The following is a 20,039-nucleotide window of genomic DNA, read 5'->3' as shown; positions in this document are numbered from 1 at the left end:
ATGCTTTGATACGCTTAGAAGGAGAGAGGTTAATCAGATCTCATACATGAAAATAAGAGGACTAAGTCAGGGTGAGCTGGGCTGCTGCATTTTGGACACTGCTGTGGTTTCTTGGCTCTGATGAAGTTGGAGGGGAGAATGTCCTGGTCTGATGCTAAATCACTGCAGTGCACCACCTTTCTACCACTGAAGTGGTGACATCTCCTGAGCCTCACAACCTCTTGTGCTAATTTTTCAGTGTGTTATCTTCAGGAAAATGGGCAAAGTAATTAAATTTTTTTTTTCCCCCATGCCCTGAACAATTTCATTATATACCGAAATAGTAACAATAATTTGACTAACGAACTTGATAAACATTGGCCTAAAGCTTAGCCAATGAAATGTTACCTGTAAATGCCAGATGACACTGTGCTTTGATAGTAATGGTTATTTCCTGTGCACAAATTCTTGTTGATGTAAAATATCCTGAAAACCACTGCTGGTAGGGTTTTATTTCTGTCAATGGTGCTTCATTACTTTATATGAATGCAGGGTCTCAGCTAAGAGTCAATTCTTGTTTTTTTATGTGGTGATGAAAAGCGTATGTTTGGAAAGTTTTCCAGAAGGTCCTTTGTGCAGCCGTCATTTATGAGTACCACATTGGTTTATAATGCATGTGTGCTTCATGGCTTGCTGCTGGGCACCTCAGCACCTCAGACCTCTGCAGGAGCCAACGTTGTGTGTGTACGCTATTCTTTGGCTTTTACAGGCCGATGCTCAGTATCTGCGGTCAACCTGCCCAAACACGTGGACTCTGTTCTAAACAAGCGCCTCTCCAAATCCTCTGCCACCCTCTGGAACTCCCCCAGCAGAAGTAAGGCCATGCCCCCCCCTAGACTTGATTCCACCCCCTTGCTGTCTCTGATTCCTCCCCTCACATTTTATCATTTGTTTTATCTTTATATGATTTTCATTTGGTCTTGAATCACCTGCCTGTTCTGGGCAATCACTGAATCATTTTTCCTGCCCAGACTCTCCAGCTGTTATGGGTCTTGAGTTTGATAGATTCTGACATTTATACATTCATACTCAAGTGTGAATGTATGAATTTTCATGTCCGGTCTGTATATGCTCCGTTCCCCCCACATTCCATGTTGGACCTCCCCCCTGTTGCTTGTTGTGGGGCTCCATCGTCTGAATGGTTCATTTTTGGTGGTGGCTGATTCTGTCTCCTTTTCTTTCTTTATTCATCCTGGTCTAAATTTCATAAACAGACCTGTTTCATTGTGTTCAGTGTATTGAATGTTTTAAACCCAATGATAATAATGTATGATTTTAAGTGCAGCCCATGGCTCATGCTTGGTTAATCAAGCCAAGCAGCTTTTTGTGAGAGTAATTCTTTTTCATTCATTAAGTAGGCCAGTCTATGTAGTGCATGTGCCAGAACTAAAAAGTGGAACATATTCAAGTGAGTTGAACCAAAATGGAGTGTATATAGCTGCTGAGACAGCCGTGAAATCTGCACAGTACCAAGGTGACCCATCTACACAACAAAATCTTTCTTTTCTTTCTCTTGCTTTCTTAAAATGTTGGCATTATTTGTAGTATATAATATACTGTATGATTGATATGATCCCACTGGCAACTTTATTTAAGTGTTTTGTTTAGTTTTTTTTTTGTTTTTTTTGTTGTTTTTTTTTTTGCCTTGCTGTTTTATGGATATCCATTTTCTTTGTTTCAACCTCCCTGACATTCGATTCATGTGTTTAGTTTATGATAGTTAACTATTAATCTTTGTTTCCTTTTCTGTGCCTTGGGAAATGTTTGTTGATCTTGAGTATGACCTCACTATTTTTTTATTGATTGGGTGTTATGCACTTGTTTCTAGTTATTATGTAGCATTCATAGCATAGCATGCTAATATTACAGTGTATGTTTCATCTTGACCTCTGTGAGCATCCTTGCTTACCCCAAACTGTGGTGGAATCAGTTTAATCTACATATATTCACCAGACACTTTATTAGAAGCCTTTACTCACTGGCTATTTTAGTAGGTACATCTATGTCATGGGTTCATTTTATGTACAATTACCATCTACAGTACATCTCTTTATGTGCACAAACTACCCTCTTTATCTGTATCATCCACCCTCTTGCCTGTTCATCACTAGACCACATGACCATTGCTGAGCAGATGGTGTTTGAGGTTTGGACACTTCTCAGCACAGCATGACGTGGTAGTGGTACGGCTGTGGAGTTTTTGTTTGTCAGGCATAGCAGATGTCACTGTCACCATTTAAGGGCTAGAGAATCCTAACACAAACTGTGCCTAGCGCATGATACAGACCAGAACTGCACACCTTTTATTGTGTTTCTAATATAGAGATTCTAACAAAGGGCCTGGTGAGAGTATACTGTTGATTTTATATAGTGTCTGTATATAACTGTAAGGTGGCTCCTTTTAGACTGAGAGTGGATGAGGAGGTCTTGATCCTTTATTTCTTTAAAGCATGTGTCTGGTGTGTGTGTGTGTGGGTGTGTGTGTGTGTGTATGCTGACGTTTCTCTCCTTCTGCAGCACGCAGGTTAGAGTTGAGTCCGTGGGAGAGCAGCATTGTGGACCGCCTGATGACACCTACTCTGTCCTTCCTGGCACGCAGTCGCAGTGCAGCCAGCGTGCTGAGTAGCGGCAAGGACTCCCGTAAGTAACAAGTTTATATGGTCTTGCAGCCTGTCAGCACACAGGTAAGACTGCTTACAGGCAATGATTGTGATGCAGCATTTCCAATATGGTAAACATGAAGCATATGAGGAAAAGCCACAGTGGACAGAACATTCTATACATTTTATATTTGCTTTTTGCAAATATGTGTTTGTGCATACATGTGCTGTTGTGTGTAAACATATGAATGCGCATGTGTGTGTATATATCTATATCTTCTAGAGTCTCCAGTGTGCCCTCGTTCTGCTTCAGCAAGTCCGCTCACAGCATGTTCCCAACGTTCACACCGGTGCTCTGAACGCTGGAGAGTCACGATCAGCACGCCAGACATCACCCAGCGCCAACGCCGTGGAGATTCCACGCCTGTATGCTCATTTTTTTGTGCTCAACGCATACGCACACACATATTCACAGACAGATATACACACAGACACACACACACACACACACACACACAAAACACCCATTCATTTTGTGGTTCTCTCAGCGATATGATATAAATAAATAAATAGACAAATAAATAAATAAATAGATATATTCATTCATGTGTTCGCCTCTGTAGGTCAGCTGAACCCTGCCACCACGAAGTACCCTATGACTATAATATTGATATTGTTTCAGTAGTGCCTATTGTTTGTTTCTTGGCAGATGGATAAAAAGAAGAAGGAACGAGAAAATGAAAAGGAGAAGAATGCCATCACCAAAGAGAAGGTGCTGAAGAAGAGACAGTCCATACCGCCTATAAGAAGCAAAGCTGAGCCCAGGTAACGCACACCTAACTGAAGGACTCGTTTCTAATTTGCTAACTGTTATTTTACCTTTTGTAATATTGTAACTGTGATGACGAACCCGTCATCACCATACTGCATAGAAGACTGTGACATTGAATAAAGAACTCACCATTAAAATCATTAGGTTAAGTACATCTACTCAGTTGTCATGATGGGATGCAGATATTTTAAGGCCTCCTTCTCTCCTGTTTCCAGCCCTAGCCCCTTATCGAAGCAACAGGCATCTTCTCCCATCACGCCCAAAGGCAGGGCGGCCTCTCCCGTCACGCCCAAAGGCAGGGCGGCCTCTCCCGTCACGCCCAAAGGCAGGGCGGCCTCTCCCGTCACGCCCAAAGGCAGGGCGGCCTCTCCCGTCACGCCCAAAGGCAGGGCGGCCTCTCCCGTCACGCCCAAAGGCAGGGCGGCCTCTCCCATCACGCCCAAAGGCAGGGCGGCCTCTCCCGTCACGCCCAAAGGCAGGGCGGCCTCTCCCGTCACGCCCAAAGGCAGGGCGGCCTCTCCCGTCACGCCCAAAGGCAGGGCCGCCTCTCCCGTCACGCCCAAAGGCAGGGCCGCCTCTCCCGTCACGCCCAAAGGCAGGGCCGCCTCTCCCGTCACGCCCAAAGGCAGGGCCGCCTCTCCCGTCACGCCCAAAGGCAGGGCCGCCTCTCCCGTCACGTCCAGAGGTAGGCCTGCCTCATCCAACCCTGCAGATTCCCTCAGACCCTCATCAGCCAAGGCCAGCCCCAGCACCCTGAAGGCACAGATTAAGAGGGCCAAGACACCTGTCTGGGTGGAGGGGGACACCAATGCACCCACCTCTGCTGAGCAAGCCCAAGACAACAACGACCCAGCCATTCCAAATGATGCGTGCAGTGAGTGTTATCTTTACCTCAGCTCTGGACTGACTGCTGTAATTAGAATTATCTTCATTACTGGAGCATTATTGCATCAGTGTGTTCTGGCTACATCATCCACTTTTCTTAGCTTTTGTATTAGATTTAGTTTGCTGCATTGGACTTTAATCACACAGCTACAGGCTACAAAAATGAATAAATGGGGTGTGTGTGTGTGTGTGTGTGTGTGTGTGTGTGTGTGTGTGTGTTACAGAAGCTACAATACAAGTGGATTATATGGCTGTTAATTAGGCTCAAGAGTGTAGGCAGCTCGTTAAGAGAATGGCTGTATCTGCTCCAGCCCTGGTAGCTGTAGTAATAACTGAATCATATACTAATGACTGTACCATTTACTAACTACCACTCAGCTCCCGTTCATTCCAGCAGGAGACCCAGATCCCTGCCTTAAGGAATGCCTTTCCCACTTAATGGTGAATTGTTTTTCTTTTGCACTTTCAATTTGTATAATATTCTCTCTCTCTCTCTCCCTTTTTTCACTCTCTCATATCTCTCTTGTTCTCTCATCCAGCCTCCTCTCCTGTACCTGCAGATGTTTTGTCTGCTGCCCCTGACACCCCTCCCTGCCCCAGTGCTCCAGTCAAGGAGGAGATGTCCTTTGTTTCTGAGCACTCCCGTACCAATTCCAGCATTCCTGTAACCTCTTCATCCCATTCTCCTGCCAAGCCCATGGCTGGAACCAACGATCCAGAGGAGGCTGCCCGCATCCTGGCTGAGAAGAGACGGCAGGCACGTGAGCAGAGGGAGCGGGAGGAACAGGAGCGTCGGTATCAGGAGGAAAGGGAGAGGTGAGCATCAGAGTCTGAGAACACACACACTGCCTTAGCCTCGCAGCACACTTCCATGAGATACCATGACTTTCAAGGTTTTTTCAGGTTCCAGTAAAGGACACACTTTACAGCATGTCCAGGTGTTTAGATTTGAACATTTGGCATTGCATGCTCCCACATTTTCTCTCAACAGCATGCACAATGATGGTTATAATAATAATAATAATAATAATAATAATAATAATAATAATAATAATAATAATAATAATAATAATAATAATAATAATAATAATAATAATAAAGCTCAGTTTAAATTGTGCTTAAAAAAAAATCTGATCTAGGAAAAAACTAGTTTGCATGTGAGGCCTTATATTAAAGCTGTGCTATGTAGCAGAATAAGTTGTCCTTCAGTGGTGTGTGATTTGCCTGTGGTGAGGAGCTGTTGATGTTTAAAGAAGGCCAGTTCAGTTGTTTGTGATGGTGTTTATGAGGCAGGCAGGCCTTTGGCACAAGTGTAATGAGAGTTCCAGGATACAGTGGCCCTGCCCCGATATCCACTGTGGATCCGCTTATTTTTAGAATCTCTCTGTTTCCCCACATTTCACTGAGTACACTTTATAATGTCCTGCATACATAAATGCCTGGAACATGCACAGATTGCCTAATCTGAGACATTCCTAGTCGAGCCTATTTTTTGTTTAAAAGACTGATTTTTTTTTTTTCTTCTTTGTGCTAAGAATGCCATTATGATACAAGTTTACTGATTGCTTCTGTATGTATGTGTGTATGGCAGGTTGGAGCAGGAGCAGCGGGTAGCACAAGAGGCAAAGGAGAGGGAGCGGAGGGAGGAGGAAGAGCAGCTCTTGGCGGAGCAGCAGAGGCTGAGGGATGAAGTTCAGCGTCTGCAGCAGGAGAAGGAGGCTCAGGAGAGAGTGAGGGCCCAACAGGAGGAGAACCAGCGGCTCCACAGACAGGTTCAGTTCACCTCTGCTGCCTTTCAGCCCACTCTATACCTACTCTCTCAACCCCATTTTTCAGTACAGGCCTGGGGAGTTTCTGGTCATCAGCTGGTCCCAGATCAGTCTAGGGAAGCCAGCCAAGTGGAGCTCTGGGGAGAGTTCTGAGGAGGAAAAAACTTTGTGCCCACAGTGGCAGTCAGCCACTAGAATGCTGGGTGACGTCTGCATGCACTTTTATTTCTCAACAGTCAGAACTGCAGATTATATTAAAAAGACTGAGCAACCATTTTGTGGACTTTAACCTACTGTACTGGCTAGAATGTATTCTATGAGTAATTGACAGCACTTTTGTAAGTCGCTCTGGATAAGAGCATCTGATAAATGTATGTAATGTGTTTGAAAAGAAGTAAAATAATTGTGTTTGTCGTAGTGTGTTGGGCATTCCCAACTCTACTTTGCCTAAGATAGGAATGATTTAAGGGTAAATTTTAATGCAAGTCATTTGTGGGGCATTCATTCTGTTCTGTATTGGATTTAACCATGATAACCAAGACAGAAATAGTAGGATAGAGCATACCTCCTTTATGTGTAACACCCCCCCCCCACCCCACAACCATGCACCAGATGGATAAATTGGCCTGTGTTTTGCTCATAGACCTTATAATTGCCAGTTTGCACAGGAAGAAAAATCCATAAATAAAATGTTTGTTGGCCTTTACACTCTGGATGATCTGTGCAGATGGAGCCGTCTTTGAGGTGCCAGTCTTTATTCTTTTCAGCACTGGCACCACCTTGTGTTCAACATGGTGAACAATACAATACATAAACTCAAATTCAATCTTATGTGTATCTGAGGTATACATACATTACATGGGGAATTAAAGTAGTGGAAACCCATAAAGGAATATGTTTGTTTTGAAATGCACTGGTCAGCAGTAGCCCAACATTTCTGTCGTGTTATTACTGCATGTGTTACAGAGAGAGGAGGCTGAGCTGAGGGCACTGGAGCAGGCAGAGAAGCAGCGTCTGGAGCGGGAGAAGCACTTCCAGAAGGAGGAGCAGGAGAGGCTGGCCAGGAAGAAGGTTGGAGACTGAGAAGCCCCTTGCAGAGGCACCCCTGGCCTGGGCCCCAATATTGGCATATCGCCTTTAGACCTCCACTGAGGAGGGATGTTTATTTCTGTTCTGTGTAAACATGGAGCATTACCATCATGATGCATCAATCCACTTACTCCCACAGGACTGGCATGACTTTGTAGAAGTAGCCCTAAAGAGCAGCTAATTACTGGGTCTGGCACAGGGGGAGTATGACTCCGATACACCACCATAAAGGCGCTCAGTGGCTTGCTTTAAGCCCCAGAGCGAGGAGCCTAGCATTTCTGTTTACCAGACACAGGCAGCCTCTCTATCTGACCGGCACCAGCTCCAGCTCCAGTGCCAGCAGACCCACTAGAACAGAGCATCTTTCAATAGAACCACCTCGGTGTTCCTTTGTCCCATCAGCTTTTGGACTTCAGAGGGATTTTATATATGTCTGCACATGTTTCTGCCAAAGAGCTTGGCTTGATGCCTTATTGTTCCAAACCCAGTACTGTTGTCCCTAGGGAAGACTTATTGTTGCACTGTGTTCATGTTGTATCAAAACACATACTCTTGCGGAGAAGGAGACAAGGGCATTCAGTGTTGCAATCTGATTGATTTTATTTATTTATTGCCTTTGGATGCTTTTCATGATTCTTTTTTTCCCCTTTTCACCAGCGCCTGGAGGAGATATGAAAAAGAACACGCAGAACAGACGCAGGAGAGAAGGTACGGTTCTCATTGGAGATGCCTTTCCACATAAGTTGGCCTGAGCTCCTAACCTAATTTTGTTTCCACTTCCCTTCTCTCTACAGAAGGACACACAATCTTCCCCTTCTTCGCAAGTCAGTGGTGGAAGTGCCAAACCTGAACTGGAGAGCAGTAAAGGTAAAAGACTGACAAGCTTAAAGCATTTCCTTTTTTATTACTAGAAAAAAGCTTTTCAAGTTCTTTCTCAGTCCTTGGCATTGTTAAAAATTTATTCTAGGGCTGAATGGAAATTTGTAACCCCCATTACCATTATGTCCTTTTCTGTCCTAATTCATTTTGTGTCTGTTGGTAGGCTAGTTGCTCAAGAGTCTTTTACCTTTGTTGCACAATCAGTAAATTCTATGCATGAGAGATGCTATTGTAACGGAATCAGCATTATGTTGCATGTTTGCTGAATAGCCAAACCTCATAAAACACATCTGCTGTTATGGGCAAGTGGGTTGTCTTTTGGGTATTTCTTCAGGGTTGAGTTACTGTGTTGTGAGTCACATGTATTATGTCCTGTTTACTTAGCATGTTGTCTTAAAGAACTCACACAGGGACCTGCATAGGACATACAGTTTCTCCATGCTTCCTACCTTATAGATCTTATCAGTATTGCAGTTCTGATGAAATGAGTTCTTAGGAATGGGGCGCAACACAGCTTCATTGCTAAATCCATTACATGACACTGATATGGTACATGGTAGTTGGAGCCATTCCTTCTCCTCTAATCAAGCACTGGATAGGTGCACCTAAACATAGCTGCAGTCCATGAGGATGGAATAGATAAAATGGATGGAGTAGATGCATAGTTTGAGCATTTTCTTTTCAAATAAAAGTGGTATGCCAAGATCTGTCATCAACTAGAAAGTACAGTGAGTGCTTTCAGAATTTGTTAAATGAATCCAGATGATGTGAGTGATTGTTTTGACAAGCTTATAGCCAAGTGGCTAAGGGAGAGAATGAGAGTTCATTTATAGGAGTGACATTATGATATTTTCTCTTACAGCATCAGGTGACTCCCATCCAAATACAGAGCTGAAAAAGGAGAGCCATTCACAAACTGGCATGAAAGAGGGGCAAGTAACAATATACTTGTTTTTAAAACCTTTCTGTGAGCAAGTGATCAGTGTTTAAGCACTTGATTTGGGTGCGAAGATGTCTGTTTGTAACACATTTTTCAAGTGTTTAAACAGAGAATTGTACTTTGCATTTGTAGATTGTTATTAAACCAAACAGAGGTCCACTGTACAGTTCTTAAGAACTGTGCAGTTCTTAAGCTCAGCCTATATATATTTTTTGTATCTGAGTGAGGTACTCAAAATGACTTGGATATTTTTGAAACTGGAATACAACAATAAATTGTACATGACTGGATTGGGAACCATTGCTTTAGTAAAGCCAGTCTATTTCTATGTGTCTGTACCTGAGGGATTGTTTCTGTCCAAACACTGCAACTTGCCCATTTCCTGTTCTCAGTTCTTCAGTCTTTGTGATGAATGGCATTCAGCCATCCCAACATGAGAATGGCTTGTCTTCAATTGGCGAGGCATCCCCCTATAAAGAGATTTTCCAGTTGTCCAATCAGAACAACACCAACAGCAGTGGGCAGGAGAAGTCAGACACTAACATACCTGATGAGCCAATTGTAGCTTTTGATGGTGGGAGTTCCTTTCTGAAGAAAGCAGGCCCAAATAAAGCCTCAGCATGCTGCAGGTGAGACTGGATATATTGGCTTGTTTTTGTTCAGCAATGTATAAATGGTTGACAGGAATGGAAGCACATGTCTGTGTGTTTTACTAATAAGGCAGTAGGCTTAACTTTTCATAGAAGACAACGCACACATCTAGCTGTTATACACACTTCTAACATTTCTTTTGTTAACGTCAAGAAGAAGTGACCTTTTCAGACTAACCTTATTAGAGTAGGAAATGTAGGTAGAATGTATCCTCCCTAAGAAGCTAAACCTGTTCAGATGTGCAAAAATGACTCAAGTCATTCTTCCATGAAACTATCCCTGTCAATGAGTCAGAGTTTTTCTCCACTGGTTCTTCTGTCTGATAGAGCTTTTATGTCTTTAAAACAGGCAAACTGTGCTGTTACAATTCGGGGAATAGTTTTCTGATACATTTCAAATTGGTAGAATTTGTTTGATTGTCACATGTGTAATTTGGACTCCAAATTGTTCTTTACACGGCATATGGTTTTACATGTCATATTAATTTCAAATCTCAGTGTTTTCTCACAGCAGTTTTGCTTCATTCAGTATCAACATTTATGTAACCAAGTATGTTACACATACAAGGAATTTGTCTTTGTGAGGGTGCACATTGCTGATGTGTAACTAAATAGACCAGACAAGTACCCAGACTATTTACATATATCAAGATAAAAATAACATATTAAAACTAAAGGGGAGTAAATAAAATAATAAACACAAATAAATAGGAAAAAAATACTCAAGACTACAGCGTCTCTGTTGTCTTTACGTTGGAGTTTGGCTCACTGTTGTGGAGGATCCAAAGCAGATGGTTATTGATGAAGCTAGGATGGTCTTGAGGATTACTGTAAAGAATTGGATCATTAGGACCTGTCAAAAGTTGAAGTTCGTCAGCTACTATAGAAATAACGTTCTCTGTAGTGTTCTGTTGGTGATGTGGACTGTGTTTCTACCCCAACTTCGATGCCTAGATATGTCAGTTCCTAGGAACTTGACGACTGTTTATTCGAGAAACCCAACTTGTTGAACTTGTTTAAGCTGTGATTCCGTTCAGTTTTCTAAAGGAAGAATTTCCTGCCTGCTGATGAACATAATGTGGGTTGGGAAATGCCATGATGCCAGATGCAGTGTGTCAAACTGCTGTCATCTCTGTAATGTGCATCTCCTCTGAAACTGTCCATAATGTACCATTCTTAAGGTTGGCCATTGCTTACTGTAGACTGCAGTGTGAACATTCTCCAGGCAGAGCGAGAACAGCAGCATGGGACAGATCCCTTAGTACACATTAAACCTTTTACATTTTAAGTTCAGTTTGTAGGCCTGGCCATGTCACTGGCACCGTATGGCACCACATATCTGAAGTGTTAGCCTTGGCATGAGTCCTATGAGCTGTCTCTTCGCCTGGTCCTCTTGGGTGTTGATGTCACAGCAGGTGTACCTTAATCCCTTGGGATGGGGATGGCTGCCTGACATTGAGCTGATGCAAAGGAGCAAAGAGCCTGGCAGACATTCTCTATGGGAGCTCTGCCATGCGCTGCATTGCTAGAGGGGTGGTGAGGTATCCTAATCTGGCCTCACGGGCAGTCAAGGTTGGAAACAGGAGCCTGGCTCTGGTATGCCCTCTAGGCCTCCTCTTTCTGAAATAGTCAGCATTACTACCAGCTGCCCCCACCCCCTCTCTTCTGCCCAGAGCACCAGTTGCTGCACTGCGGACAGGCTCCGATTGTAAATTACCACCAAAGCAAACACAAAGGAGGTCACACCTCAGGGCGGTCAACTCCCATAAACCAGCATTTTCAGTCTGCATTTATATGTGGTGCTTTGTCCTGCTCTGCCCTAGCTGACATTCAGTCCTTGTTGTAATGTTAGCGCTGGATTCTTAAAGTCTCCTGCTGTTTGTCATAATTTGTGCATATAATATCTCACAAATTTAGTTTGTGCACATGATTTTGTAAAAACATGTGGCATTTTTGTCTGTTTGGTGCTTCATTACTTCCATTAGACGGAGAGCAGAGGCCCAGAATATTCTAACAAAACACAAACATGTTTTTGTTTCCTGATAAGAGCCCATATGAATGCAACATGTTGCATGATACCGTGTTTGAGATTTCTACAGTATGGCCTAGTGCTTGTGATCTGCTTTAAACATGGTTTTGCTTCTAATTCCATCTCTGTGCTTTTTCTGTTCCCTGCAGAGGTGCTCTGAGCCTCAGCTGGATGGAGGCGCATCTTCCATCTGCACAACTCCCGAACCTCGTGTCTGTGATGAAGCACAGGCTGACCAGACCTGTGCCAAACCAATCACTAACTGCTGTTTAGATTGTACTAGGCATTGCTATGATCTGAAGCTCCCATCGACAAAAGGGTGCAACTGTGAGAAGCCATGCTCAAGTCAAGCTTAAGTAAACCAAGTGTTACCACCCACCGAGGAGTCATCTGTGTCACTAGCACAGCCCACTCAGTGGTCTGAGCATGCACCTTAAGGCAGACCACTTCATGCGGCTTCGTGATCAGAGCAAAAGATATAAACACATGACGACTAAATGATTTATGGCTGTTTTTCTTCTTATCCTTATGAGTTTAAATGAGAAGTGCTTTGGCTATTTTGTTTTTAATGTTTAGTTATTTAATGTGAGGACAATTGTAACTACTGGGTACAACTGTATGTGAATAATGTAAATTGAAGTACAGGAGCTAGTGGTTTGTGGAATAAAACTATCAAAGCGACTGTCATGTCTGTCCACAACTCTAAAAGGGTGTTTGGGCTATGTCTGTAGGCCCATACAGCCTCAAAACATGTTTCACAGATGTTATTGTTAACAGACCCACATAGTAGGATTAACCCACCCCCAGGCTATTTATCAGAGACAGATTTCCAATCAAATAATTTAGTAATTTACTTGATTGGGATATGGTTTCTGCACTGAGACATCACTTATCATATATTCATGCCAGTTGTTAGGGATTGATTCTAATACAGAAGTGGCTTAATGTTGGATTTCAAGTTCCATTCAGACATCAATGCAAATCTAGTTTTAATTTTAAACAACGCCATTTATTTCTTCTAAAATATTTTGTTTATTTCTTTAGAGCAAGATAACAAAAACAAAGGCATATATAAAGCCTCATCTTTATTCCTCAAGATTACCTGTAAATGATAGTACAAATGTCATAATATTACAAATTGGGAACCAGAATCGAGCAGCATTGCAGAACTTGCAACGTGTATCCCTGGGTACTCCTCCTTAACTGAAATATCCTCTCAGGTGGTACAGCTGGATCTGGAGCTGCCTTTTTTCCACAGAGACGGTGTGGCGAGGGTCTTTGTGGTTGTGTCTGCATTCCCTTGGGCTCTGGAAATAGGCACAAGCACCTTGACCTCCAGAATACAGACCCATCCCAGCACCATTGCTTCCTCAGTTTATGTCTACAGTGTGTCTTGTCCTCTCCCCAAACCTCATTTGATGTATCTTCATTTTATTGCTCTTGTCTGAAGGAAATTACTTAGTAATACATAGCTACATGCCCGGTATGTTTTGCAGTTTTTAAGAAGTAAATTGTGGATACAGCATTGCACTGTGATCACTTCCACAGATGTCTGAGACACATTTTTATGATAGTTGAGAGATTGCACACATTCTCACTGTTACCCCATTGCCTCTTTGAGTGCAGTAGCCCATCTTGTCGTATGGACAGGTTTGTGACGGTCTCAGTTTTTGAAAATTATACTTATTGTATTGGCTTGGGCATGTTAGGGGAGACTTTTTTTTTTACTGATTAATCTTTTAAACAGTATGACACTGACCTCAGGTCTTTTATATGTCCTCCAGGGAATTCTAGCACAGCAGAGGGCAGCACCACCATACCACCTCCAGGTCCCAGATCAGGTTTCTCTCACATCAGACCTTTCCAAGTGGCTGCCAACATTTATTTTTCATTGCCACCATTATTTCAAAGAAGAATTCAAAGTATAGACTTTGAGCAATTTTGATCTGAGTGACTTTGTGGCCATGTTGAAAAGTGTAGCTTTTGTTTCAGCCTTGCATCAGTTGTCGGTGTGTTTGGTGCTGAGAAAGTAAAGGAAGGGTTATATTTAGGACTGTGTTCCTGATAGAGTGACAGTGGCAAGGCAATGCCAAGACAATGGATTAACTCACAGAGAATGGAGGGGGTGTTGGATGGTATACAGTTTACAAGGCTCTGATGGATATACAGCAGGACGAAAGTCCTGTGAATCCAGTACAGCCCTGTCACTCCCAACAGTCCTGGAATAGTTAAATGTTGGGTGCTGGGACATGCTGTCCTGCTTATCAACAGCTCATTATCTCCTAAGGCGGAATCCTAGGGCTCCTTTATTAGCATGTTATGACACCTAACAGCCTGGCTTATGCATTCTTTTTTATTATATAAATGTTTTATTTCAATGCTGCATTCTGTTGAATAAGTAAAACAGTCATGGTTATTATGGGTGAAAATGATCCTTTTTAACATGTTATGTCACATCTTCATTTGTTTTCTCTTTGGTCTTGCAACCAAGGACTCTTGGTCCTTGTGGAATCCCAAATGTTATGGAATAGATAATGTGTTTCCTGTGTTTGCACTTGATGTATAAGGCAACTGAGAGGTCACACTGTGACCCAAGACAGCTGAGAACACAGGTGTAACTATATAAGCATTTGCACCATCAAAGGGCTTTGGCCAAACTGCTTGCACCCAACCCCCAAGTCATCTCTCACTCACACTCACTTGTGCTCTTATCTCCCAAGCAACAGGCCCCCTTCCCACAGTTGTTATCTGATGACGGCCTATTAATGGGACTGGCACTCACAGTAAACCCGCTGGACATTGTTGTTCGCTTTCTGTCCTTTCCAATCAGGAAAGGACATTTTCTGTCCTTTTTCCAATCCTGTCCTTTCAATCAGGGACATTTACTAGCCATATAAGTGAAAAGTCAGGGTTTTATAGCTATGTTGGTGAAAGTCATGTTTGAAAATTGAATCCTGAACCTCCTATAATTTTCTCATGGTCATGGCTGTTGGTTAGTCTGTTGATGATAAATGTGCATGAGTTCACAGGCACAGGAGCGCAGTATATAGGAGGTGATGGAAATGTTGGTCACCAACAGCTGGTATTATTTGGGTAGCAGCTGGATATAAAATTGGACTTGTTAAAGTAACTTTCCATTTGGATGCTGGTTGGCTTTTTGAAGTTGTGGCCTAGTGTGTTGAGGCATGATCAATGGTGGGAGTTTGGCAATGATGCCAGTGCTAATCTTGAGTCTTGTGCATGAAAGCAAGTAATTTTCCTAGATGTGGCTGTAGAAAAGGCCCATGTTGATGCCCATCAGCTTGCATACTTGCTTGATTAAGTCATTTTCATCTCCATATGTGCAGTAGGTACATGGTGACTCACTCCACATAACCTAAAACCCTGGTGCTGTTAAATGAAGAAGACCCAGTTATTTTTCAAACTGCTTATTGACTAATAGGCTCAGGACCAGTGATCATACAAATGGGGAGGTCTGATGATGGGTATCTTAAAAATGAACATTTTAAGGATACCAGTTTACTTCAAAACTAGGTCAATCCAAAGTTCTGCTCTGCCTTTTGATGGTATATGAATGAATTACTTTGTATTGAATCTTTTCCTAAACCTTTTTTTACAAGTTGCCTTAAGGTTTCAGCAGTATATGAACAACTGTCAAATATGAGAAAGGGCAGAAGTGAAAAGCAATGAAAAAGTAAATGGAAAAAAATAGAAAAATCATTAAGTAGGAGTGCCACGGATGAGAGTGGGAGGGTTGTTTTTCCACTCTTGCATCAATTTCAGACAAAGTGGTGGTTTTACATATGCCTGTCTTCTGTATGCATGACACGTTTTAAATGAGGTCGATGATGCAGCTTTGATTTCCTGCGTATGTAGGTCTCTTAATCCTCAGGCTGACACTGTATATGCTTTATGACCAAGCCAACTGCCGATGGTTCTCTGACTTCTGTTTTGACAGCTTTCATGTTGGTGATTTTCAGAGCAGAAGAATTGTAAACTGCTCCATGGCATACCATTTTTACTGTGGCCAACCTTTCATAACAAATCTTCTCTTTTATAGACTCTCTGAGAAGGATGTGCATTGTGAAGAATCACACCATAGAAAGGGCCAGATTCATACACAACACAATACCGAGCTTGCATTGCACAATGCTGTAAACCAGCACAGAATGAATTTTGATTCAGAGGAGAACAGAGTACAGAGGTTGTATTGTACAGAATGCATTATGATTCAGAGGAGAAATTCACCTGCACACCCTTAGCTTTTGGTTAGACACCACTCATTAAGATACCCAAATGCACTTTCACTGAAAAATTACTTTAGTGCTACAAAATAAATGGGTGTATGACTAGGTTTTTATAGAACCTATAATTAAATACAAATATTACAATAGTGGATGATCTTAAACAAACTATTTCCTGTGAAATGAAGAAGTGGAAACACTTGCTGTAAAGCATTAGAGTTAGTAAAGTTCTAGTGCTAGAACACTCTCTGAGATCATGAGATGCTGTGCATGATGCTGAGTGGTATATGCCTACAAAAACATTTTTATGTAAGGTCGGAGAGCGCGTTTACTGTTTATATTCACTACTCATTGTGGTAAATCACAAAGATGACACTTGGTGTTTGGCAGTCCTAATTCCAAATTGTTGGAATTATATGTAAACATGATACACAATGTAATGCCAATACGTGTGTGTATACAACTGCACATTTTAACTGCACACATGAAAAGGCCCAAAGGACAAAGTTGGGAAAAAATATTATTTGCTATGTACCTATGCATGTCTCTGTATTGTTATTTAAAAATGAGGGATGGTCACCAATATGATGGAAAAGGCATGAGGATAAGATAAAGTATGAAATTAAACATTGGAGTTTTATGACATTGTGGTTAAAATTACAAGGAAACAAAAAGAACTATAATTCTTCTTTTTACAGCTCTTTGAATTTTTTTCTCCTCTATTGGATTGTGATTTACTGTGTAATGCAGATGGTTTCATTTTCCAAAAAAGTTCTTTGCACATTTTCTACTCATCTTTTTTGTCATCGTTGCCCAGGTTAATTTTTCTCACATCCTGTTTCTCACTGAGAAGAGACCGGTAAGATAATGAATCTTTCACAGAATGGTTTTTGGGCAACATGGCTGTCCCACCATATGGTGGGGAAAGTATAATAATTTATTATGCCTACATTCATCATCCAAATATTTCATTAATGCTATTTTATCAACTTTACTACATAAAGCTACAAAGAACAGAAAGCAAACATTTGCAGCAGGACTGCAGTGTATTCAGCAGGTGCATTGACAAATAATTGACAAATAATGTTTATTTAGGGTATCAAGTGTCTGCTGTATTTCATGCAGAACTTGAAATCTGTATTCTGTCCTCAGTATATCTTAATGTTTTTTATGTGCAGAACATTGTCATCATATGTTGAGCAGTCTGGTTCCAATAACCAAGGCTAGATAAAATTGTTTTTCCTCTAGACCTGTCACACCGCAGCTTATTAAAAATACTTCTTCAGAACATCAACAGCAGTAACAAGGTCCCAGGTTGTGAGTCAGGTTACTCCCTCAGCCAGGAGAAATGTTAATCTGTCTTGCTTGTGTTAGTCAGCAATCAATGAGAAGAACTGTAGTTCCTAATAGAGATCTGAGCGCTGCTGTCTTCCTTTTTCATCAGGCACCATTCCGTGTTTTAAGTGGCCTTGTTTCCTTGATCCTTTCATTAACTTTTTGCTTGTTGCTATACCTAAATTCATCATGCCTCTTTCTCTCCTCTGGGGAGTGGAAGTGAGAGGAATCATTATAGCTGCAGCTTGCTGTGAATTCCTTGCAGGAAAATGTACATATTCAGCTTCAGACCACTGAATGTGCTTTTTGGTGTGCAATTAATTCCCTAAGAAACTTCTCTGCACAGCTTCCAGTCTTTAAATTAGGACTTAGCATTTCAGGGCCTCTTCTGTAAATGTCTTGGGCAAGGTAATAAATATAGCTGCTGATGGCTGGCATGAATTGTCTATTCTGGTAGTTGGCTATAGAATGGTATGATGGAGATTACTCTTGGTTTTTATAGATGATTTAATCCCGTAATGAACATATTTTAAATCCAAATTTGTGGCTGAGGTAAAGTTGTCCGGGATGACTAGAGCTAAGCAGACCACAAAACACTAGATAGACACTGGGGCAGGATACCTCAGTCTCAGCATGATTTTAAAACAATTTTTGGAACAGATGTCACCTCTTGCAACAAAGATTCAATGACAATGAATCCAAGTAATTTTTTGTCTAGGGAAGTGTAAATTAAAATTGGTCCATGTCGATGAACAAGCAATATGTTAACAATGACTGTGTCAAAGGGTTATTACTGCATCAAAGTGCTAATGAAACCTAATCTATTTACACTCAGAATGCCACCCTGATGCTAGTACAAATATCTCTCTCCACCTTGCTGTGCTATAAGACCTTATGGGAATTTTCTAGTGTAACCTTTTGTCCAGATGTCTGTCTGTTCCTTGTGGAGAGCTAACTGAAGTGTGTTTAGTCTTTACTAATATTTGACCATGTTGTTGACTCATGGCTAAAATGTAATCAGGTTTTATTTTTGCTGTTTTGTTCTTTGTTTTCTCAAAGTATGAGGAAAATGGGTAAAAAGAAAGAGATCCTGAACATGTTGTCCTCATCTGGGATTTAGCAGGGGAGGCAAAGACATAAGTTAACCTTTAGCTCTCTCTTAGGGACTTAAACACCCACGGCAACCGAATCCAACAACCACATCCCTGGGGCATATATGTAATGCCCAATTTTAATATAAAGCCAGGACTCTCTGCAAATAATACCAGTAAAAATCCAATCCAGAACAGTGCAAAGATTAGGTTTGGAGATCTTAATAGAGATGTCTAACATGTGCATCCTTGCTGATCTCATTAGAAACATTTCATAACCAACCCAGAACTAGAGCTCCACAGCAAGTGGTCAAACGATGTGCCTTTTACATTTTTTTTAGTCCTTCTACCTCCTCACCCTCCTCTTTGGAAGAACTTTAGTTCTTTGTTCATATTGGTCCATTAAGATAAGAAAAGGCTGAATCAGACTGTCCCACACGAAAGAGGTCTCGCAGTAGTGCAATACAAAATGGAAAACCACAATATCCCTTGTCAGAATTTGATTAAGGAATTCTCAGAGGCATTGAAGTATACTGTTAAAAAGCACATTAGGTGAAAAAACCCAAAGTTTGATAAATGTACTTAGCAGACCAAGGACACAGCTTTGCAGATATAAAGCAGATTGGCCTAACATCTCTGTTATTAGAGAAGTGGGCATTGGCAGTGCAAGCTTCTTCAAGATCTTGAGATCATCTTGAATCTTGATCTCAAGCTCCTAGAAGTTGTTGTTGTACAAAAAAAATTCTCATAAAATGTCTAAATTCTTTGACTGTCATTTGTATATCTGTGAAAGTCTGCGTAGTTGTTCATGTACTGCCAATACTAATGTGCTTTTGAGGGTGCGGGGTAATGAATACTACCACGTGAAGATATATTTCCTGTTTTCCCACTTTAGCTTATGAATTTTTGTGTAAATTTAGGGACTATTCAGATACTGTCTTTAAAAGAAAGTCTAAACTAAAAATGAATAGAGTAATGTGTTTAAATGGAAACAATACAGATTAACCTTTAGGTTTTCAAGGCCAAGCAGATGAGTTAATCAGCTGTCCTCTCTCCTCTTACTTATCACTCACTCAGTCTGGTGAGTGACAAGTAAGGGGAGAGAGAGGACAGCTGATTGGCCTCAGACTGAATCTGGTGTCAGGACCTCATACAGGGCTTAAGGATAGCTTATGAGAGAAATTCTAGAATGCCCCTCCCTCTTCCCTGGGTTCACAGAGGTGTCACTTGTCTGGAAGACTATTTTGGAAGGGTGTGAACGCTTTAAACTCCACTTTTTCATGATGGCCCACCTTCATTTATTCTGTGGAAGGCTATAAGTCACTGCAGGGACATCAACTTGCCATGGAGGAGAGAGAGAGAGAGAGAGAGAGAGAGAGAGAGAGAGAGAGAGAGAAAATGAGAATGAGTGTGTGTTGGGGAGGGGGGGGGTTGTAAGAGTTTGGCTGTGTATGTATATGAGAAGGTGCTGTGGAGGAATCTGGGTAATGCTCTGTTACTTGACTTTGGATGGCAACCAAAAGCTGTAAAAGCAGCTCTGGAACAAGCATCATGGACTTCTTGTGGAACACAGGATGTTGCAGAACAGTAGGCCTATTCAAACCAACCATTTTCCCCAGCATAATTTTAAATTGTAAAAAAAAAAAAGAGGTCACAG

The 20,039-nt window shown here is 41.7% G+C and overlaps 1 protein-coding gene across 1 annotated transcript in view; it reads left to right on the top strand.

Moving 5' to 3' along the window:
• The window catches only part of map7d1a (MAP7 domain containing 1a), a 31,129-nt gene extending 18,735 nt beyond the window's left edge, over positions 1–12,394 (top strand). Inside the window, 13 exon segments of the mRNA XM_027001551.2 lie at positions 749–853; positions 2,557–2,679; positions 2,923–3,065; positions 3,349–3,464; positions 3,687–4,345; positions 4,896–5,172; positions 5,948–6,128; positions 7,092–7,196; positions 7,872–7,922; positions 8,009–8,081; positions 8,956–9,025; positions 9,426–9,662; positions 11,862–12,394. Coding sequence (XP_026857352.2) covers positions 749–853; positions 2,557–2,679; positions 2,923–3,065; positions 3,349–3,464; positions 3,687–4,345; positions 4,896–5,172; positions 5,948–6,128; positions 7,092–7,196; positions 7,872–7,922; positions 8,009–8,081; positions 8,956–9,025; positions 9,426–9,662; positions 11,862–11,985 — 2,264 coding nt within the window. The 3' untranslated portion in view covers positions 11,986–12,394.
• Positions 12,395–20,039: the final 7,645 nt, after the last annotated feature.

The sequence above is a fragment of the Electrophorus electricus genome, chromosome 10, assembly GCF_013358815.1.
Source record: "Electrophorus electricus isolate fEleEle1 chromosome 10, fEleEle1.pri, whole genome shotgun sequence".
Classification (NCBI taxonomy): domain Eukaryota; kingdom Metazoa; phylum Chordata; class Actinopteri; order Gymnotiformes; family Gymnotidae; genus Electrophorus; species Electrophorus electricus.
This window is presented reverse-complemented; position numbering and strand designations above follow the sequence as displayed.